This window comes from Nomascus leucogenys, chromosome 4, assembly GCF_006542625.1.
Source record: "Nomascus leucogenys isolate Asia chromosome 4, Asia_NLE_v1, whole genome shotgun sequence".
NCBI classification, from domain to species: domain Eukaryota; kingdom Metazoa; phylum Chordata; class Mammalia; order Primates; family Hylobatidae; genus Nomascus; species Nomascus leucogenys.
Genome location: NC_044384.1, coordinates 93033342 through 93056049, shown reverse-complemented (window position 1 = coordinate 93056049; position 22708 = coordinate 93033342). Strand labels below are relative to the sequence as shown.

Below are 22708 nucleotides of genomic sequence, written 5' to 3'. Positions count from 1 at the left end.
GGCTAATATGTCAAACCAGCTGGCGGTCTCTCTCTTTAACCATATGGAGAAATTCCTTGCAAGTAGAAAAAATAAAAGCAAAGCTATTAGACAGAGGAGGGTAGAGCTGAAGATGGGGTGAGAGACAGCCCTGATGACATTGTTTGAATCCCCGGATCCAGGTGGTCCTGAAGCCTGCCTACCACCCCTGGTCTTTTAGTTATTTGAACCCATCAGTTCCTTGTTTTGCTTAAACAAACTGTGGTTAGGTTCAGAATCCTGGTTTAAACACCTGTCCCTGAGTTCTTTCATAGGTTGCACTTGCTGTCTCGTGGCCTTTACTGTCTAGGTTGGATGATGGGTACACAGCCTTTCTCCTGTACTGGGGTGGAAGCCCTGGTGCCTGCTATATCTGGGCTTTGATGCCTGGGTCAGGATGTTGAAACTTCTCTGCAGGCATTTCCTTTCATGGGAAGCCCAGCAACTTGGCTGTTAGACTTGAGGTCAAATCCTGGCCCTGCCACTGGGCAGGTGACCCTGTCTGCACCCCACTATCCTCATCTTTACAATAGGGGTAATAGCCCCACCTCCCAGGATGTCGGGGGAATGAATGAGAGATGCTGTGAAGCACCAGGCAAGGTGCTGGTGGATGTGGGAGCTGTTTCAATTATTGTTATTTGTGCCTCACACACCCAGAGTGAAAGGGAAGCTGTGGGCTGGTCTCACAGGCCAGCCCCTGCAGCCTCTGAATTTTTTAATGAATGAATGAAATAAAATAAAATAAACATAGTTGCATCTTAGGTACTTACATGTGGTCTTCAAAGCACATAGTGGGGCCCAGGACGTTGGCGGCCCCACTGCAGATTTTAAACGCAAAGTGGTTGGCTGGGCAGGGCTTGATGAGGCCACACTTGTACTTTTTAATCTCTGGGGAGGAAAGAGACCAGCCTTGGTGGGCAGCAGCTCAGGAGGTACTTGGGAGAGAAGGAGGGGAGGGCCAGGGCTAGAGCCAGGGTGCAGCTTGGGACGAAGCTCAGAGCCTCTTTCTGGGGGAGACTTCGCTGACCACAAAGTCTGGGAGATGTGCCCTTCTGGGCTCCACGGTGCCTCCAACAGCCTCCACCAGAGCACACAGGACCAGCCCAGAATTAATTTTGGGGCTTCCCATCACAGCTCCAGCCACAGCAGGGCACCCTTGGTAAATGTAGCCAGAGTAAACCTGAGTCACCATGTCGAAGGGACTGTCCTGAGAACCTCTCATTCGGGCCATGGCAGCCTTCTGAGTCCCCAGAGGCCCCTGTTGAGAACTCCCAGGGACCCTGGCGGGATGAGTGGGAGCACTTCTCTCTAGCCAGGTTCCCTTGGGCAAATCCTCAACCTCTTTGCACCTCATCTTATCTGCAAAATGGGGTATCTGTGGTGCCTCCCCCACTGGGTTCTTGTGAGGAATACATGAGTGTGGTTTAATGCTCAGTACACACTGGCTATTCTTCTCATCATTCATTCATTTATCACTCATTTACTGAGCATCTACTAAGTGCCTGACGCTGGAATACAACAGAGAACAGGCAGACGGTTCCGGTTCTCCCACTGGGAGCTCAGCACGGAGTTGGGAGCCCACTGGGTACTCACTAAGTGGCACCTCTGCTGATGTTGGCTGTTCCTAAGACCTGCATCTTCTCCATGCAGCCTTCACAGGGTAAATTGGGGAGGACCATGCCTGGGGAGAGATGCTGGTGGGACCTAAAGATGTGGCTGAGCAGCTGAGCCCTCAACGTGCTCTTTGAGTTCTGGGATGACATCCGCCCTTGCAGCCTAGCATGTTCTAATTCATCCTAATGTGTGCTTTTTAGCACCAGCTGACAGTTTGGAAGGCAGCATTAAGGAGGATTGGGTAAACATGGATTTGGAGAATGCTCATCTGCAAAGGGAAAACGGGGGTTGGGCAGCCTTTCCCTCCCCAGCCCCTGTGCCAGGCGTCTGGCCAAGGTCTGCCAGTGTGTGCTTTGGAGCAAAGCTGCAGGCTCCTTAAGGAAGCTTGCACATGCCAAGATCTTGCTGCATGCAAGGCACTGGGGCCAGGACTTTATGTTTATTATCTTATTGACTCACCCTGAAAACTCCTGTGCCTGGCACATAGTAGGCACTGGATAGTCTTCGTTGCAGAACATGTACAACATTTGGGCCAGGCTACACCTGAGGCTGGAAGTGACCATGTGGTTTCCAGGGCCTTCCCTGGTCTATAGGGACCTTTTAGGTGAATCAGGAAAATGCACCCCTCTGGAGGGGCACAACCCACTGGTGCCAGGCTTGGCGAGCACCTTTGAGTAGGTAAAGGTGCCCCTTCTAGGAGCAAATGCAGCCCACACCAGGGAACCCTGCTGGCTTGGTTTCCCTCCACTGAGCAGGCAACCCTGGGAATCTGAGAGGAAATGCCTGTCCGGGGCTCCCCCTCTCCTGGTTTCAGCACACACACGTGATGGGTGGGACTGAACTCAAACCATGACATTGTCACCCAGAGAGTGGGCAGGGGGCAGAGGCATCTGTGAAGGGCTGTTCAGGAGAGAGTGGGTATCCAAGCCTGTGGCTTAGGGGAGAGAGGGCCGGGCTGGGGGTGGACCAACTCCCCTTCTCCTCCTTCTGGGCAGGATCCCTATGAAGGGGCCCAGCCCCCACCTATGGGATTGGCTGAGGAGTGATGCTGGGGAGGGAAGCCAGGGCATGGCTCCTGGTCTCCTACAGCCTTGAGGCTCCACCTCCAGCCACGTGCACCCCTCATCCAGAGATCTCACCTATGCAGGGAGATCATTCCCAGCCCTGGGGACCACTTCTGGGGTTTGCCCAGAGCCTAATCAATTGCAGCTAAGTCTGATAAACCTGATGTCAACAGGCTGGCTTAAGCAGACTTTTCCAGCATTGATTTTCTGACCATCCAGCCTTCACAGTCATGCTGCTGGATGAAGGGAGATGAGGCCAAGGGGGCCTCAGCCTCTGGGAGGCAGGAGATTTGCTCCCTCTGTTCTGGCATAGAAGGCTGCTCCCATCAGCTGCCTCAATCCCTGAGGCCCAACCCCCCTGGGAACCCTTGTGCTGTTGCTCAGGGCATGGAACTGGTGTGCCACCAAGAGCACTGGGGCACGGGTTCATTCAGGAAATAGGCTGCTCTTTCATTAATCTGCTCTGTGGCTTGCCAGAAATTGCTCCCTTTATCTTTGCCAACTGTGAAATCAGGGAGTTGGTTTAGATCAGGGTTGTCAAACAGGTTTCCTCTTAAATGTCAGTGTGGACCTCCTGTTAAAGGCTTAATGATAAATCTCTCAAGGCTGCCTATGGGTTTGGAGGGAAAGAATGCTGGGATTGATTGGTGATGCCTGCCATGGGAACAGGCAGGGTGGAAAGCAGCATGTGTGCTTGAATTTGCTATCCCCCCAGCAGGTGATGTCTACGTGTTTGATAGCAACAAGATGCTGTGACACTCTGTGTCCACTTCAGAATATGACTGAGGAGACTTCAGGGAGCTAGGGTTAAGGGTGTGGGGTGAATGATTTGTGTTGTTTCATATTGTCTTTGCCTTCTGTAATCTCACACTGTACTGGGGCACCCATGTCCTTCTTAGCCAGGTAAAATCCTAGTTTGGGAGCCACAGCCCTCTTCACAGTCACCACCATGTTGAGAAGGAAATGGAGACGGCCTGGAAGTGCTGCCTCTTGCAAAGAGGGGTTGAGGGGGTGGGCTCTACACTAGGTGGTGGAGGGGGTTTGACTTCTGCCTCACCACTTACAGCTGTGTGACTCTGGCCAAAAGATTTCACTTCTCGGTGCCTTAGTTCCCTTACCTATAAAAGGGGCTACTTATAGCACCAACATAGGTTTGTATGTAGGATTGCATGAGATGCCTGTGAAGTTCTGAATCCAGTGTCTGGCACATAATAGACACTCAATCATCGTTACCAGTGCCATCATCACAGCTCTCCCTCCCCTTCCTTGTCCTGACTCTCTAGCCAAGGCCTCCACTGGAGCATTCTTGCCTCTAGGCCTTTGCAGAGAGGATACCTCCTCCCTGAGGCCTTCCAGGGGGTGCCCCTCCTGGAACCCAGAGCACTTTCTCCACTTCTCTTAGGCAGGTCTGGCATTTCCACCCCAACAGACAATCAGCACCCACTTCTGTTTGTCTCTGGGGCCCCTGTAGTGCCTGACATGGTTTCTGGCACTTTGCAGCAGGAACCCTGAGCCAAGCCTGGGGTCACTGCAATGGGGTTAAGGAGCACAGCCCTGGTCCTCGGGCTCCCAGCTGTGTGGGGTTGTCAGAGACAGGGGGCAGGGGCAGGGTTCGGCTCAGACTGCAGTAGGGGTACTGGAGAAGGGGCAGAGTTGAACTGTGTCTCTACAGTCTGAATGACTGAGAGGGGGTCACCCCTGCCACAGGGCTTAGGGGCTTCAGAAGGCACCATTGGGCCATGGGAGGAGAGGACTGGGAAGAATCAGGAAGCCCAGGTTTCTCTGGGACCTGCAGGGCTCAGAGCAGGGGCCCTGGGCCTTGTTGCCCTAGGGCAAATGGGAGCAGGGGGTGAGTGAAAGAGGTGGGGGGAGGTGTGGAGCTGCACAGATACTCACGGATCTCCTTGGTGCGCGAGGCTGCTGGAGAGAAGACAGAATCTGGTTAGAGGAAAAGCACTTCGGACCCTCCTGCAGAATGGAGGTTGGGGGCTGGGGGCTGGGGAGTGGGAAGAAGGGGCTTTAAATTGGCGCCATTGAAATGAACTAAAAATCCCTTGCCACTGTCACCTCTTCACACACATACATACACACACAGCACACATATACACAGATACACGTGTGTACACACACGCACACACATATACACATGCACACACACATGCATGCAGATATATGTGACACTCATGTATGCATACAGACACACAAGTATGGTCACATATACAGACACACATGTGTGCACACACAGACATGTGTACACACACGCAGACATACATACACGTGTGTGCATATACACACATACACTTGTACAAGACACACACACGACTCTCCCTTGGTTCAAAAGAAGCTGGGCTGTTTGAGACCCATTGGAGTTTGTGCCCTAGTTCCTGGTATATGACCGCATGAGACGTTTAACCTCCCTGGGCCTCAGTTTCCTTGACAGCACATGGAGATGGCACATGTGATGACAGCCACCCTCACAGGGCCGTGGAGGGGACCCAGTGAGATCACTCTGTGAGGGCCAAGCCCAGTGCCTGGCCCCTGGGCCCCAGTGAAGGGTAGAGTTGTGCTGCTGTGGGTGTTTGGCCCATATTGGGGTGTCTCTTTCCTGACTGCCCGCAGTGCATATTGTCTGCACTGGCTCTAGGGCCCTTGGCCACTTCCTGACATCTTATACCATGTCCTAGTTGTTTCTGTGGTTCTACATCGTATCTCCCACCATGCCAGCAGTGACGCCTGGAGGACAGGGCCTCCAGAGGAAGCAGAAATGCTAGGGGAAGAAACTCTCCTTTTTTGGGGGAACCCCCCCAACACTTACACACTTTCCATTTGGTTCTCAGGGGCTGTCCATCTGGAAATGTCCCTACCCCTTGCCTCCAAGGTCCCAGAAGTGGCATGAGACCCAAGCTGGGTCAATCATATTATTACATTCCTCTGGAGACAGAGCCCTTTCCTACTTCCCTATGTTGATATATAGTGGGTGGGGGTGGGGGTGGGGGGAGAGGGGGAGAGAGAGAGAGAGAGAGAGAGAAAGTGCTTTTTCAGCTAAGTGAGAAGATAAGCATCAGGACAGGAGCCATCATGCCTGCCTTAGAGAGAAACCTGCCCATGGAATGAGGCCCTAATCTGTTGAGGTCAAGTAGCAACAAGCAGAGCCCAGGGATGTAGAAAGAAGAGAGACCAGCTCTGGGGCCTGCATGGGAGACTCCTGGATTCAGCCACACCTGAAGCCACAAGATGCCCATAGTGGACGATCAAGACATCATGTTTTGTTGAAACCAGTTAAAGTTGAGTTGGTCACTCTCATCTGAAAGAACTCTGCCTAACTTTCTAGGCACAGGGGTTCTTAATCTGGTTTCTGTGCCATGATTCCCTTTGGTGGTTTGGAAAAGCCCATGAACTCCCCTCAGAATAAAATTATTCTTACTTCCCTTGAGATACTTATCACTTTATACTCCAACAGACTGTGTTATTAAATGCATAAAGTAAAATAGATTGGAAACCAATTATATATCAATATAATAGTAAAAACAAAAACCAAATTTGTGCTCTAGTCATATATGTGCTTCTATATCAGTGCATTAAATAATAAAATGAGGTTAGGAACCTCTGAAGTAAATGAAAATTACCCCCTTCAGTGCTGAAACACAAATGGTTTTTACTGGTGGTCTTTCCCACTGGTTACATTTCCTGCCGCTGTAAACATTTCTTGAGACTCTGCGTCATGTTAATGCACTTTCATTTTTCCACACGCTGTAATCAAGTCTGTTTCTTTCTCTGACTCAGACCATGAGCAGGGCCACGTGTTCCTCATTGAGGATCCCTGGGGCCAAACACAGAGTTCAAAACCCAGCAGTCACTTGATGATGGTTGGTTGGAGGTGTTGACTTGTCAAAGCCCAGGCAGTTGAGTACTGAGAGAGAAATAATTACTGGGTCACTTTTCAATTACTGCTGCTCTCCCACCTCGGACTGGGGCACTCTCCTCTAGAGGACACCCCTGAGCCTCCTACACTGACCTGGGCCTCTCACCTTTGAGACCATTAGTGCAGCCACATCACTGTCTAGTTTGTAAAAGCAGCGATCCTGGGCGGGGGGGCACGGAGGTGGGGACACGATGGCCACTAAGCATCTATATAAACTTATAAATCATCTCAACATGGGCTGTGGAACATGCTTGACAAGAAGCAAACAAGGTAAGGGATCGCAGACACTCCACTGTGGGGTCATGGTCAAGAAGGAGTGACTGGTTTACTTGCTGCCTTAGGAAGCTGGGAGAGGCTCAGGTCACTGATGTTTGTGATGATGTCAATGTACGTGGTTCTTGGTCTTCAGCGGGATGAATCCAGACATACAAATCCCTTCCCTTCACTTCTTCCTTTGTTCAGAAAGGATTTGAATCTGGGAGACCTGGGTTCCCATTCTTGTTCTAATATCTCCGAGAGGAACTTGGGTGAGTTTTTAAATCTCCTTGAGCTTCTGTTTTCTCAGAACACATGTGAAACCACATCAAGGACTGTGCTTGAGTCCATTCCACAACCACACCATAGATCACTCTGTGGGACATTTGTGCAGGTTAAATGAGACTATGCATGTAAAGCAGCTAGCATCCAGCATCCTTCCAACTACCCATCCATCCACCCACCCATTTATCCATCCATCCATCCATCCATCCATCTGTTTTTTTCTTTCACTCATCAAATGTTTACTAGGCATCTGCTCTGTGCCAGGCACTAGAGAGGTGGATGCACACAAAATAAAATCCTTGTCTTCAGGAAGCTTACATTCTAGGGTGTGGAGACAGGCAACAAACAATGAAACATAAAAACCATAATGACAGAAAATGATGGTGTTCTGAAGGAAAAAGCCTGACATGAGAGAAGCTAAACTAGGAGGAAGGGGTGCAACCTTAGCAGGGCAACCTTAGCTGAAACTCGAAGGCTGAGAATGAGCCAGATGGGAGGGCAGGTGGAGGGGATCTGCATGAAGAGATACAGGAAGGGGGAGCAGCAGGTGCAGGTGAAGACACTCAATACATGATTTTCCTTCTTCCTTTCCTCCCACCTCCCTTCCTTCTGTTCTTCCTCCCTCTGTCCTTCCCCCTTTCTTTCCTTCCTTCTTCGGGTCACCTTTTCAAAGTGGTCCTTGATGTGGGCACACGTGTTGCCCAGGCCCTTGCAATGCACCTCTGTTCCCCATGGACTCCACCCTTCCTGGTAGTCTGGGGGTGCCCCCTCTCCCTGCAATGGCTGGGGTCCCAAAGGCAGCACAGCTTGTCATGTCTCCTGGGTCACCTAGGGATGGAGGGAAGAATATGTCTTCGGCCCCCAGGCCTGGTCTGCAGTTCCTGCCCCCAGTAGTGAGCCCCACTCACCCAGCCAGCGTGGCAGACGGATGGTTTTCATGCTGAAGCTCATGTAGCTTCGAATAAACATCCATGTCGTGACTATGGCAAAGATGAGGGCCAGGAGGCGAAGCACACCTGCTGAGCAAGGGGATGCTGCCAGGAGACCACAGAGCCGAGACCACATCGCAAGACCACGTGTGAGTTCTTCCCAAATCCCACAGACCCCATGCTATAGGTTCAGACCACATCCACGCTGGGGACCAGACCACGGGACCATGTGGTAAGACATGTGTGAATTTTTCCAGTGGCCAGATGGTGAGATTGTGCTGCCAGGTCATGTGGCAACATTCCCCCAAGTGGGTCCCCTGGGAGAGAAAGTTAAAAATGTACCTGCCTGGGCTCCACTTAGCCCTCCAGAGAGAGAGAATCTCTAGCAATGAGGCCAGCATTCTGGACCTTTCTGTAGCAACTTAAGGGGAGGCCTGAGAACTGCAGTGGGAGGGCAGGACTCTGGAAGGGGAGCCCTGGAACAGGGGTCAGGAAGGCTGTGGCCAGTGCTCAGGGCAGCCAGCAGTGCTGTGTGACTCTGAGCAGGAGCTCAGCCTCTCTGAGCTGGAGTCCTTCAGGCACAGAGCAGACATGGTAACACCCTTGCCCCTGAGCTTGTTGGCAGGGATATTGCAGTTGTCGAAAGTAGGCAGCCTCCAGGTGGCTTGGGGCTGCCCAAGCCACAGTTTCCATCAATTCTCCCTCAAGGCCTCCACAAATAACCGCACAGTGGACTTGCTATGCAGCTTCCAGAAAAGCCACAGCTCCCTGGCCCGTCTCATGGCCAGATTGCTTTCTGATTCCCCATCTGATTGGGGAACAACCCCACACATGGGGATGAGCCACCTGGAGTTCCCTTGCTTTACAGGGATCAGAAAGCAGGCTCCATTTCACATCCCTGCTACCTTCTGAATCAGACCCACCCATTCTGCTCTGAGTCTCGAGGCGCAGGCCCAGCTGTGGCACCCCTCCCTCTGACCTCCCTGTTGGCATCTCCCCTGCTCCTCAGCCCCGAATTCAGCTCTAGAGCCTTGAACTAGTCTCTGACTACTCCGGTTGGGGAGAAGGCCCACCGGGTCCTGTGGGGTGGGATGCAGGTCTGTGGGGATCCCTGGTCTTCAACAGCACAGCATGGATCTAGGCACCCAGAATTCCTCTTGGGTATCAGCTCATGTTCACACAGCACTCAATTTTGTGTGAGCAGCTTTTGAATACATTATCTCAGTTCATTCTCTGAGTAACGCTATGTGCTGGATACTATTGATTATTCCCATTTTACATATGAGGAAACTGAGAGGCGGTCACTTCCCCACTGTCACTTAGCTAGTAAGTGTCAAAAGTGGGGTTTAAACCCAGAGAAGTAAGCTGACTTCAAAACCCTGTGCCCCTGACTCCTTACAGCTGTTCTGGAATGTAAATAAGGCAGGTGCATTTCCTGTTTGCTGCCTCAGTTTCCCTATCTGTACAAAGGGGGTACAGTATGAGGGTGTGGACTAGAAGGCCTTTGCCTCCCTCGCGCCCAGACTTATGGTATAAAAATTCTAGAATAGCCCGCCTCGAGGTAAATATTTTTGCCTCTAATTTCCAACCAGGCCAAGTGTTTCCAAGATGGGCACTCTCAATGATCCCAGCCAGGTGGGGCTTCTGTGCAAAAGTTCCTTCTGCCTTTCAGCCTAGAGACAGGAAGTTGCCTCTTCCACTCTTCCAGCCTCTCCTGGATTGCTTTTCTCCTGGAATTCGGGCCTGACCATTTGAGAACAGATACAGCCAAATCACTGTGAGCCCAGGATGGGTGGACAGAGCTGACAGAAAAATGACTCCAAAACCAATTTCAGAGCCTACCTGACACTCTCATCCTGTCCAGGTGAAGGGTGGCTTGGGGTCAGCTTCCACCTATGGAGAGAAGAAAATCCAGTTGGAAACTGGCATCAGGTCTGCAAGTGACCAAGCCTGAAGATGAGGGACAGGGACCTCTAACTGCGGAGATCATAATTCTTTCAGTTGGGTTCCTCACCACCTGCCATATGAACAAGAGGGCAATTTTCCTCCTTTCCTGTCTGCTTCCACCTCTCCTTCACTCTTGCCCCTGGAGTTTTATATTCAATTCTCCATGTTTTTTTGAAGTGCAGAGATTAGAAAGTAGAGGAAGATGTAGTCTGGTAAGCCACTGTCTTTTGGGAGATTTGATTTATTCACTTATCCATCTATCCACTTGTTCATCCATCTGTTCACCCATCCATCCATCAACCCATCAGTTGATTCATCCATCCATCCATCCATCCATCCATCCTCTATCCATTCATGTTTTCATCCATCTCTCTATCCTCTATCTGTCCATCCATCCTTTCAGCTTTCTATTTGGCCCTCCTTCCCTTCCTTCCTTCCTACCAGCCAGCCAGGGAAGTTGAGCTAGCTAGCTGCAGTGAAACCATCAGGGAGCAGAAGCCCAAGCAATCTTTGTTTATTGTACCAAGATAAACAGTAATCACAACTCACATATTACAGGTGACTTTGTGCCAGGTGCCATCTACGCATTATCTCTTTAATCCTCACAACCCCCATGTTAGGGATGAGTAAGCAAGACCCACCATGGCTAAGCCCAGGATTATTCAGCTTGCAAGGGTGAGAGCCAGAATTCGGATGCAGGTTTCTGGCTGCTGAACAGTCCCTGACACCCCTCTTCCTTCACCCTACTGGGGTCTCACTGCCAAGAATTTTTATCTCAGAGGAGGGTTGAAACCAAAGTTTTCTCCCTTATTCAGTTCTGAGCAGGGAAGGGTCATCTTTCTTTCCACCTCTCCCTGTGTCACCCCCCAGGTGCTGGGCAGTTACCAGTGATTTGCAGCTTTGAAACCCCCAGGAGGTCTGCGGAGACTTAGAGGACAGGAGGTCTTTGGTCCCAGACTTCCCACACCAGCTCCAAGGCAGCAGGTAACCTTCTCTGATTGTGATGACCTCTCCCACAACTCTTCCTGCCCCCCCCCCACCCCAGAGTCTTTATCCTAAAAATCCATCTCAACAGACATGGTCTCCAAAGTTCAACTGCCAAAGGCTCAGACCTGAGACAGGAGACTGGGCTCATGCCTGGCACAGCCCCCACCACCCTCTTCAACCTTGAGCAAGTCTATTCGCCTCCTTGGCCTTCCATATGTGCACTGAGAGGTGCTCGGGCTGAACCAGTTCTTAATATTTAAGCAACAATAACAGCAACAGCAACTGCAAAACCACGCTTCCTCTTGTGAATTGTAACAGTCCTCCGACCACCCTGATCCTACTCCTCTAGGGCCTTCCAGGTTAGAAAACCAAGCTGTCACCTGGCTCTACCCACAGAAAAATTGTGGAACTTTAACTTCCTGAAATTCAGATTACCAGCTTTTTTTTTTCCAGATAAAAAATATATTATGATCACGACTACACTTTGGATGCGACCTACAGTCCAGGAACCTAGGTTCCTGGATGAGACTCAAAAGACATTTGGAGGAACCCCACGTTAGAGGAGCCAGGAGAGTTGGTGGCTAGACAGGATGGAAGGACAGGGACAGGGTCAGAGAGATGGGGTTGGATGGACAGACAGACAGACATGAATATTCACAGAGGGTGTGTACAGACATTCCAGTCTGGGACAGAGTTGAAGGGGGAGAGGGAGAGAAGGGGAGGGTGGGAAAGAGAGGGAGAGAGAGAGAGAGAGAATGAGAAGAGGGAGACACAACAAGTACTTTTAATATGCACACACACAGATTCAAAGAGAAACACTCAGAGACAGACAAGAGAGATAGGGACAGAGACAGAGGTAGGGGACACACACCTGGGCAGAGGGCTAGCCTCTTGCTGTCCTGTCCATGCTGAGCAGGAAATCTGGCTTCAGGGCAGTGGGGTGGAGAGGGGCAGGGGCCAGGGGCCAGTCCCCATTGGGTGGTGAGGGCTCCCCAGCCTGCTTTTCCTCTGGGCTGAATTGCCCTCCCAACACCTGCAGGGCTACCTGGTGTCGTGAGTTTCTAGCCTGCTCACCCTGGCAGCCAGTGAGTGCTCTGGAGCTGGGGCCCAGGACTGGCCTGCTGGGGTGGGGAGGGGGAAAGACACTCGGAGCAGGTACACAGGGTGGAGCAAGAATCCCTCTGTAGCCACCCAAACCCAAGAGTGTGTTTTCTCCTTCTTCCTGTTGGAGATTGTCCCAACCTGTTATTCAGGTTACAAAGTTGCCCGGCAAGGGAACGAGGAGAAAAGTTCTATTGCCCTGGATGCTTACCTAACCAGCCTAGCATGGCTAAGTTAGTTTCGAGGTGGTGTGTGTGCAAGTGGCAGTGGAAGGGGAGCGGGCAGGGCTGGGGACAAGGTGGGGTTGGTGAAGGCATGAATCACCACAAGCCATCCCATTCCTCCCATTATCTGTCCTCACTGTCCTTGGACCTCTTCCTCTGTCCTGCCCTTCCCCATAGCTCCCTTCTCATTTCTGGCTGCAGGTCAGCCGTGTGTGTAAGCCCCAAGCCTCTCTTTTCAATGGCGGGCCTAGGATGCGGGGCATTGAGGAAGTGCTGGATGAATATTTGGAAACTGAATTAATTGAATTCTTGCATCGTCCTGGAAGGTTAGAATGATTAAACCACCAGATAGAGAAGGAAGTTGAAGTTCAGAAAGGGCAAGTCACTTGTCTAAGGTCACACAGTCAGTTGTGGAGCTCATTTCCAAAGCATTCTCTGAGCATCCCTGGGAAGACTGGCGGAGATAGGGCTGTGAGCAAGACAAGTTCTGGAGCATCCTCAGGCCCTTGCACTTGTGAGTCCCTCTGTCTGAATACAGTTCGCCTGTTTCTTTGTCTGGAATACTCCTACTCATCCTTCAGGTCTCAGTGGAGAAATCACTTCTGAGGAGCCTTCCCTGACTCTCTGAGTCAAGGTTCAACACCTACGTGTGGTCCTAGATGTCAGCACATCCATCATGGCAGCCTGCCCTGTCATAAGGGTCTGGCCAATCAGAGCTTTACGATTTCCCTGTGATTGGTTCAGGAGTGAGCATGTGACCCAAGCAAGGCCAACCAGACTTTGCCCTGCGATTGATGTATGGGAAACTGGGGAGAGAGAGGCTCTCTTCTCCCTGGAGATGCTAAGCTAGATGTGATAAGTCTGGGACTACTGAGGTCCCATCCTCAATCACTACGGTGCATCCCTCCTGTGGTAGACGTGTCCTGCCAGCAGATGCAAATACAGGGGCAGAGCAGCTGGGGCAGTGCATGTGATCTTGGTCTTAAAAGAATCAGGCAGTGAAAGCCTGTGATACTGGGAAAAGAGGACGAATTTTTGGATCAGACAGACCTGGGTTTGCCACTTACTAGTTGTGTATTTTTCCGCACATCTCTCCAGGCTTTGATTTCTTCCTTTGTGAAAAGAAGGTGATGCTATCTACCTGTTCTGGAAGGGATGTTGGGCAGTGAGGCCACCTGTCTGGAAGGGGTCCGCCGGCCTGGCAGGGTCCACTCGTCTCTTCCCTGTTGACAGGCCCCCTTCACTCTGCTGCCTCTCTCTAGTGCACCTCCAGGTCACGATTCCTATACGGATGTTTGTTCTTTCTGCAGACCCAAAATGCCATCACAGCTTCTTTCTGCCTGCCGGTCTGTGACATTTCTTAAAGGCCCTACAGGAGCCAGGATGTCAGCACTTCCTGTTGCCTGCGGCCTTCTGTACACAGGGCCTTTAATCTCAACCATGACCTGTCCCAGAGCCAAGATGGACAGAGAAAGAGATGCTGTCTCTGCAGGCTGAGAAGGTGGAGCAGTGCACCCCGGTGGAGAAATAAGTGGCTATTTTCCCTCCTTAAATCCTGGCTTCTGACCCTTCCCCGGCATTCTGTGAATCTCTCCGTGAAGGCACCTTGTCAGCCTTCACAGTCAGCCCTGATTTTCAGGCCAGCTTCCCCTCCAGGGAGTGGCTCTCTAAGGCCTTCTTCATCCTCGGCCTGATGCTAGCACCGAGGCACACAGTAGGTGTGCGGTAAATGTTGTTGGAAGGAAGGAAGTGGGTTTCCGTTTGGGAAAAGAAACTGGGAGGTAAAAAGCTAGGAGCTGCTCCCTCCATCTAAATAACTTCCTTTTTTTTTTTTTCATCTCATTCCTAACATTTTTCTCCGAAGGAAGTCTGCCCAGAAGACATGCTTAGACTCTAGAACCTAACTAGTCTCTTCTGGAAATCCACGTCCAGCTATTTTCCTCATTATCCTGGGAAATTCTGCAGACAGAGTGTGGTCACCAGGGGCAGAGGGGTTCTATCAGTTCTTCCTCTTCAGGCTTCTTTCTGCTCCACTTGTCTCTACCAGCAATGCTGCTTGGGCAAGGATTCATTGCAGGGGGTGAATTCTGTGTGCATGAGTGTGGGAGATGGAAACTCTACAGAGATAGTGACAGGGCTGAGGGAGACAGACTCCAAAAGAAAGAGACAAGACTGAGGTAGAGAGACAAACAGAATGAAAAAGAAACAGAGACACTCAGAGACTGGAAGTGGCTGGCATATTAACAGACACACAGGCACACCTATAGGCATATATGCACGTGAGTCAGGGCACTGCCATGGGTCCTGCCCTGAACCAGGGGGTGAGCAACCCTGCCTAGACCCAGTTGCCCCTTGCTATGAGTCTCCCATCACCCCCAAAAGCAGTCCTGAACACCCGCAATTGTGGCCCAGGCCTGTGTGAAGGAATCAAAATAACCAGAGGCCCCCTTTCATCCTCTGAATGGTCCTTTTTATAAACGCCCAATATTTATGGGCAATTATTGATCATGTCACCAATACAGAGGGGGAGATAAACAGCGAATAAATCCATAAACACTAAGACTGGTGGTTTGAACAATTTGTTCCAGTGACATTTATTTTGGAAGGAAATAAGCCCATTATTCCCATTATGCCCTGTTTTAATTTTATTTATTGGTGTTAATGGTTTTCTCCAGCTCTGGCCAATGGTAGAATTATTGGGCCAGTCAGAGCTGCATGGCAGGAAATGCAAGAAGACATGAAAAGGTGCAGGATTCTGAGGGTTTTTACTCCTCAAGTTCCTGGGGTGCTTCCCAGAATAAGACAACAAACGCCACATGCCAGATACTACCCTGAGACTCTGACTTATTGTAACTAATTTAATCTTACAACAGCTCAATGAAGAAGTAAGGGAAACTCAGGCATGGGGGTCAAGTCACATAGCTGGTGAGAGTCAAAGATAGAAAAGATCCCAGAAGTAAACCCAGGCGATGTGTGTCAGGAGACCACACATTCTTAACCACTTTGCCCAACTCAAGCACAAGTTGTAAAGGATCACATAGCAAATATTTTGGGCTTGGCAGGCCATATGTTCTGTTACAACTACTCAACTCTGCCTTTGTAGGAGGAAAGCAGCCACAGGCAATGTATAAATGAATACATGTGACTGTGTTCCAATAAAACTTTATTTATAAAAGCATGTAGCCGCTGCATTTGACCTGCAGGCTGTTGTTTGCCCACCTCTGCCCTAGGTGTGGCCTCTTTTAGCTCCAGGTGGACCTGAGCCTCAGGTGTTCCTTTTGCTGAGCTTCAGCCTGCCTGGCTTTGGCTCAGCCAAGGTGAGGGAGAAAGGAGGCTCCCATGGGATAAGAGTGAGTTTCTAAGATTCTGTTCTTCCACCCCCATGTCCCTCACCAGCCAGTACCCTCCTCGGGGGGTGGCTCCACGAGCTTTGCTTACTTGGCAGGGGTCAGCCACCTCTCCCCTCTCCTCAGATAGGTTTTAGGGCGACTTTCCTCCCATTCACCTGACAGATCATCCTCTGAAGGTGCCACGCTCAGTACCTGGCACCCAGGTCATCCTCAGTAAGTGGCAGCTCCAGTCATATTTGCACCTTTCGACTTTGCAGAGGCCTCGTGTGGCCTGGGAATTGGGAGTCTGTGTAATATGGTGGCTAAGAGTGGGGGCTTTGGTGCCCATCTATGTCCTGCCATGGGAGTGTGGACACAGTCCTCTCTCGGCCTTAGCTTCCTTTCACATGGCCATCACGATCTCTAATTTAGTGAAGATTAAAGGCAAGAATGCACCCAAAACCCAGCACCTGGTACAGAAGAAGTGCTCTGCAAGTAACAGTTGTGAATCAAGCAGGCCTTCTTGCCCTCTCCCTTGGAGATGCTCCTCGCACCCTCCATCCCCTTTCTCAAGGAGGCAGAAATAGGCTGAAGAAGAGGGTGTGCTCCACATGGAAAATGGGTTCCTCCAGGTCCCAGCAGGACAGCTTGAGAGAGAGGAAGCCATCTGGACAGACATACAGCCCTTTCCCTTCCCTCCAGTGTCTGAGGGGATGGGAGAAATATCAGGATACTGGACATCTTCAGGTCCATTAGCCCCAGAGGCCAGTTTGTGCCCCAGAATTTCTCTTTGCTGAGAGCTGGGCGTGTATCCCCAGAGAGGACTAACTGGATGAGGGTGGGGCTGCGTGGAGTATCTGGGTTAACCCTCTGGCCCTGCAGGCCTGCTGCTGGCCTATCCGAATCACTTCAGCAGGCCAAGCAAGAAGCATGAAGAGATTCACCTCCCGCCCAGTGGGTAATTTATTCTTTTCCGTCTGAGACGGCTGGGTCTTGACCTCTTTAATTAACCAATGTGGCAGCCTCCACAACGAAGTTGACGGTGACTTGGGAAGCCATTAGGAGATAAGTCTTGCCTAGGAAGGCACTGGATCAGGAGATCTCACTGAAGAAGTAATAATCTTAATAACAATCACAATAATAATTCTAATAAGTATTATTAGTATTCTGCCAACATTAAGCCCTGTGTCTTTTCATTTAATTTTCCCAACAATCTTATTGGCAGATTCTTTTTCTTAACTGCATTTACCATTGAGGAAAGAGCTTTAGAGAGAATAAGTGGCTGGTCCAGAGTCACATAAGTAGAATGACTTATGTAGTACTGCCATCTGTGACTTTGCTAACAGTAGTTTAATAAAGTAGGGGCAGCTGGAGTTGGGGTGGTGGATATCTGTTCCCCCTTCTTCTGCTGACCACCCTAATTTTCCTTTGGGAATCAACCCCTCCCTCCGAGGCAGTTGGTGGGGGTTACTCCTTTCTCTGGCTCCAGGGGTGACTCTGTGGTCCTGGCTTAGCAGATGAGTATGATCTATCTCTGGGTTGCAGAGATGGGGTCAGACACGGGCAGGTGGCCCAAGCCAAGAAGACCAGAGCCTTCCTAGCACTTTTTGTTTGTTTTTGAAATGGAATCTTGCTCTGTTGCCCAGGCTGGAGTGCAGTGGCGATCTCAGCTCACTGCAACCTCCGCCTCCCGATTTCAAGCGATTCTCCTGCCTCAGCCTCCCCAGTAGCTGGGACTACAGGCATCTGCCCCCATGCCCAGCTAATGTTGGCCAGGCTGGTCTCAAACTCCTGACCTCAAGTGATCCACCTGCCTCGGCCTCCTGAAGTGTTGGGATTACAGGCATGGGCCACCATGCCTGGTCTCCTCCTACCACTTTCAAAGGACTTTCCAGGAGAGAGGAGCTGCCTTTCTGTTGGAGTGGCTAAGTTGAGATGACTCTGAACTGGAGATGTTATGTATATCTTTGCCACCACATGAGCACAGGCTGTCTGAGCATAGAACAACATGGAGAAAAGGCTCCCAGAGATGGACACAGAGTGCTGGGGGTGTCATTTGAGTCCCCAGATCTGCCTTCTTGAAGTCAGAATTATCTCCGGACTTTTCTGTTGTGTATGTCAATACCCATCCTTTACTTGTTGGGCTGGTTTGAGTTGGTTTCTGTCACTTGCACCCAGAAAAGTCCTACCTAATACATGATTTTCCCATTTCAAACTACAGTTACATCTGCAAGAAAGACTCGGATTACACTCCCACCCTACACCTTCCCTCCCGAGGTTTGAACACTTCAGTCCTCATGGGACCTAAAGAATCAGGCCGACTCTTGGCTTTTTCTCTGTGTCTTCAGCAACAACCTCCTTCCTGATGGCTTCCATACCAGAAGCCACGCTGCTCCTGACATTTTCACCAGAACATTCCTCCAGCACAGAACCAGTTGTACCTGCAGAAAGGTCCAAGGCCTTGGTTTTGTGCCTGGCTCCCAGCATCTCCCTGGCCCTGCTGGGTGACTCCCAGCTCCCAGCTCCATGCCTCTGCTCACGGGGCTTTCTCCACCAGGGCTGCCCTCATCTCTCCTCGCCAGAGGAATCCCATACTTTGTGGAATGTGGCCTCCTTTGTGAGGTCCCCCTTCTGTGGGCTGTGCAGGCCTAGATCACTCCCTCTGCGATGTGTGTGCATGTCCGAGGGAGAGGAGTGTGATGGCCAACAGCATGGATCCTGGAGCTGGACTGCCTGGCCATAAAGCTTCTCTCTACTGTTCATAGCCTTGCCACCTTGGGCAGGTTACCTCACCTCCTTAGGCCTCAGTAGTTCACTGCAAAATGGGGATGATAAGACCTCCCACGCAAAGTTATTGTATTTAAGCCAGCTAATCCATGTACAGTACTTGGCACCATTCTATACAGTCAACCCTCCATATGCATTGCCCAATTTTGGGACTGCTGTTTGTACTGATCACGTAGAACTTGTTCATATCTCTTGTACAGTGCGGTCCCTGACTCCTTCTACTCTCAATTTATCTGATAGGCTGTGAACTTCCTGAGACAGTGTCTAATCATTTCTGAATGCCCAGTTCCATGCAGACTGCCTGGAGCATAGGAGGTGCACAGCTTGGACAACAGCACTGTCCTATATTGTGCACCTACTACGTGGCAAGCATCATGGTAGGTGCTTTGCACACATTGTCTTTTTCAAAATGCACACTGTCAAATCCCAAGGAATTTATTACCATCCTCATTCTTTTGAGATAAGGGAGGGTCAGACAAGCCAGTAAGATAGGCAACTTGCCTAAGGTCACATGGTTGGAAAAAGGGCAGAACTGGGATTCAAATGCCAAAGGCAGGGTTGCTCTCCCCACAACCTCTATGTCTTTGTCTCCGCAGACCACACCCTTGGCGAAGCAAACCTTTGAGCCTCCAGAAGCAAGGGATTGGCATCAACTGTAGGAAATGTCTGCCCTGCTCCAGGGCACCTGCCCTCTGGGACTGCAGGCTGGGGGGGGGCTGCCAGTCCCCCAGGCAGTCTTGTCGGCTGCCCACTTGAAGTCTCACCAGGCCTGCCAGTAGTAGACAGGTAGGTCTCCTCCAAGGGGGAGCAGCTGCCCCAGCACCAGAAATGTTGGCAAATGGTGACTTCGAGCATCCCCCACCCCAAGGAAGTGCCAATGAGGAAGTTAGGCCCCTGGGTTCTGGAGGCTTCAACATTCCTATGGGAAGCAGCAGGGTCTGTGTGTAAAGATGGAGTTGAGCTCAGGAAGAGGTGTGCACACGATGGCCATAAGACAGAAGCCCCTAAACCTCCAGGTGCCCAAGGGCAGACAGGCAGATGCGCAGATTTGGGCAGATGCTGAGCAATGGCAAACTCCTCCCTAGCCTGTGCAGACCTGGGCATGACCACCTCACTGACTTCACCTTCCACCACCAGCTACTACCCCTCTCCTGCCTGAGCTGCTCTGCCCTCCTCTTTCTTTCCTCCTGTTCCCCCTTCTCAGAGATTCTCCACTGACTCAATCTTTTCCTCCCCTGCCCTTCACTCCTGAAGGGCCCGGCATTCTCTTGGGAGAAGTCTGCCCTGACTCCCAGGCTATCCCCATGGTGTATGTCAAACTGTTTTGAAAATGACTATCTGTGCAAGTTTTCCCTTTCTGGTTAGAACCATGTATGATACCTCATCTTGTTAATCATTGTGTGTTGTTTACCTGACACGCAGGAACTGCCCAATTAATGCTCACTGGATGAATCATCTAGAAGGACACTCTTGTACCCATGCAGCCCACTTCCAGCCATGGACTTAGAATCCACTGCAGCATAGAGTCAGTGTGGCATAGTGGGCAGGAGCAAAAGCTTTGCAGTCAGATTGCCTGGGCAAGTTATTAAATCTCTCTCAGTGCCTTGGCTCCCCATCTGCAGAGTGGGAATAATCATGGTGCTTTCCTTGTAGAGGTGATAGGAAGATTAAATGTATTATTATATGGAGAGCACTTAGCACATCATACATGTTATTTTATGTACTTCAGTGATGATTATCATAGTTGCATAGACAATGAGAAGTTCAGCGATTGATAAGGGATATTCAGACTCTCCCATTTTACAGATGAGGAAACTGAGGCTTAGTGAAAGGGACTAGCTCAATATTACATAGCTAGAAAATCTCTCAAGTTCATGCACCTTTGTCATAACTTTTCAGATCATTACCTTATGAGAAAAATGAGATTTGGGGCCAAAGAACAACATTCCTTTCTTTTTTATTCATTTTTCAAATATTTGTGTGGCTCATTGTTGATCACCAGAATGTGTTTTTTGAATCAATAGATGAGTGAATGAAAGAATAAATGTTGAGGGGCCCCTGTGGTTAAGGAAAAAACCCTGCAGTGTGGGTTATCAAATCCCTAGCTGGCATGCCCTACAGCTCCTTCTTGTGCCCATGGCAGACATAGCTAATCAATCATAGCATGCTTTAGCCTGAGCCCAAACCCAGCCCCAGAATCCTTCTTATTACAGTCTAATTTCATTGATCAGGCTTGGTGCCTCAGATGAAATCTATTTGCCTTCCTGAGTCTGATCTCAGGAATCTCTTCGATTATGTGGTTCCCTTCTTTCTTTCCTTTCATCATTCCATCTCAAGCTCTTTCACTCCTATTTCCCACCCTCCCCACCTCCATTTTCCCCTCTGTCAATCATGTGTACCTGGAACCATAGCCCTTTCCATTCTTGGGGGGACGTACCCGAGGGCTCGAGGCTCCCACTTCCCTGCTTCGATGGAGAAGGCGAGGTGGTCCAGCAGGTGTCGTGGGTCCCTGACCAAGCTGACTGCCACCCTGGGCCAGCTTCTGACAGTCTCGCCTCCCAGTTGCTGGAGGGGTAGTGGCCTCACAGGCGGCCCTTCTCTAGATGCAGCGGGCCCAGAGGGTGAGATGGAGTGTTGTGGGCCGCCAGTGGGCCAGCTGCTCCTGCCCTGCGCAGGCTCTGCCCCTCCTTTGAGGAAGTTTGCCATCAACTCTCTCTGCCCTGTTAATCTCACAGGAAGGAGGAAGTTTATTCTAAGTGCTCACGGGGGAGGAAATGAGTCTAAAGTCTTGCCTGGCTGAGGAGTGGCTTAGAGCGTGGCTGGGGCCTGGGGAGAAGGGCCATGCCTGTTCCCTTCCTGTAGAGCTATCCTGGCCTTGGCAAGGGAGGTTTGGGTGGGAATTCAAGCAACTTAATCAGGAATGAGATACCACAATCTGCCTTCAAAAACAGCCAAAAAACCTCACAAAAGATCCTGTGCCAACAACCTCCCCAGGTGATGGGAGGTGTGGGGTTGGTAGAGAGAGTTACTGCAGCTGATGATCACCTGCTCTGAGGTTCTGGACTACAGTGTTGTGGGGGGGTGCTGGAGGGGCTGACTGGAAAGAGGGGAACCCAGGCAAGAAACTCGGGACAGGAAAGACGGAGGAGGTCAAAGGCTACTGCAAGATATTGAGCTTGGATGATGGAAAAGGGAGGCTTCTTGGTCAAGAGTGAGGAAGATGGGGGAGAGGAAGTGGTTTGGGAAAAGATTCTGGATTTGGGTGAGGCATATTGAATTAGAGGTTAAAGGTGGAGGGGGTGGGGTGTGGAGAAAGGGAAAGACGGAGAAAGAAAAGAAGGGCTGGTTGGTGGCAGACTTTTAGTGAAATGGTGAATGCAGCCTTTGTCTCCCTTCTCTCTCCTTAGGATCCAAGGTGCACTGAGAAGGGCTCAGCTTCCTCCTCCCCTGATCCAGCACCCCCAGTCTTTGTCATAAATCATGGCCTCTTTCCCAAGCGCTTTCCTCTTATGAGGAGTTCTTGCCTCGGTCCTTGGCACACAGGCTCCGGGCGACTTCCTCCCTTGGTTGCTGACTCTGAATGCTTCCGTAGGCTGTGTGGCCCACTTGGAGGGAATATTCAGGGGCATGAGGTCCAGCAGCTGGTCAGGAAATAAAGATGTGTGCCCAGGGAGCTGGTGCAAGGGAGGAGCAGGGAGTGGACCCTGTGTGATGAGGTGCCTGGAGTGGCCCCAGTTCTGCTGTTCCAGCTGCCCATCCCCAGGTAGGCACGTGGGCCCCCTCAGGATGTATCCCAGGGCCAGGCAGTGCTTTCCTTCACTCTGACTGGCTTTAGGACTGGTCCTGTCCTCTGTCCCATCTCCTTGCCTCTTGCTCTCCCTTCTTCTGCTAGGACGGTTCTGCCCATGACTGGTGCCTGGGTCTTGTTCAGACCTGACCTGCAGTGTCACCTCCTCAGGGGGGCCCTCCTGACCCTCACTTCCAATATAAATAAGCACACAAGTGTAGGGGAGTAAAAATGGCTTTCTCTACCCTTCTAGCTTCCTTGGCTGGTCAGGAATTAAACCGACAGCAGGGAGAATAACAGGAGAAAAGGTACAGACATTTATCACATGCATGGGGGCATCCCAGGAAAGAAAAGGAATTCCCCACACCCAGTGAGATTTAGAAGCTTGTATACCCTCTTCACAAGGGAGACTTCAAAGTCTCAGAGTGGCATATTTTTGGGTGTTACTTCAGAACTCCT

At 50.8% G+C, this 22708-nt stretch overlaps 1 protein-coding gene across 1 annotated transcript in view; it reads right to left on the bottom strand.

Annotated features, from left to right (window-relative positions):
* The window catches only part of FAM3D (family with sequence similarity 3 member D), a 31953-nt gene extending 10781 nt beyond the window's left edge, over positions 1-21172 (bottom strand). The window contains exons 1-5 of the mRNA XM_030810166.1: positions 20900-21172; positions 9930-9980; positions 8067-8174; positions 4593-4616; positions 789-906 (exon numbers count right to left, since the gene is read on the bottom strand). Coding sequence (XP_030666026.1) covers positions 789-906; positions 4593-4616; positions 8067-8174; positions 9930-9942 — 263 coding nt within the window. The 5' untranslated portion in view covers positions 9943-9980; positions 20900-21172. The remainder of the gene's footprint in view (positions 1-788; positions 907-4592; positions 4617-8066; positions 8175-9929; positions 9981-20899) is intronic.
* Positions 21173-22708: the final 1536 nt, after the last annotated feature.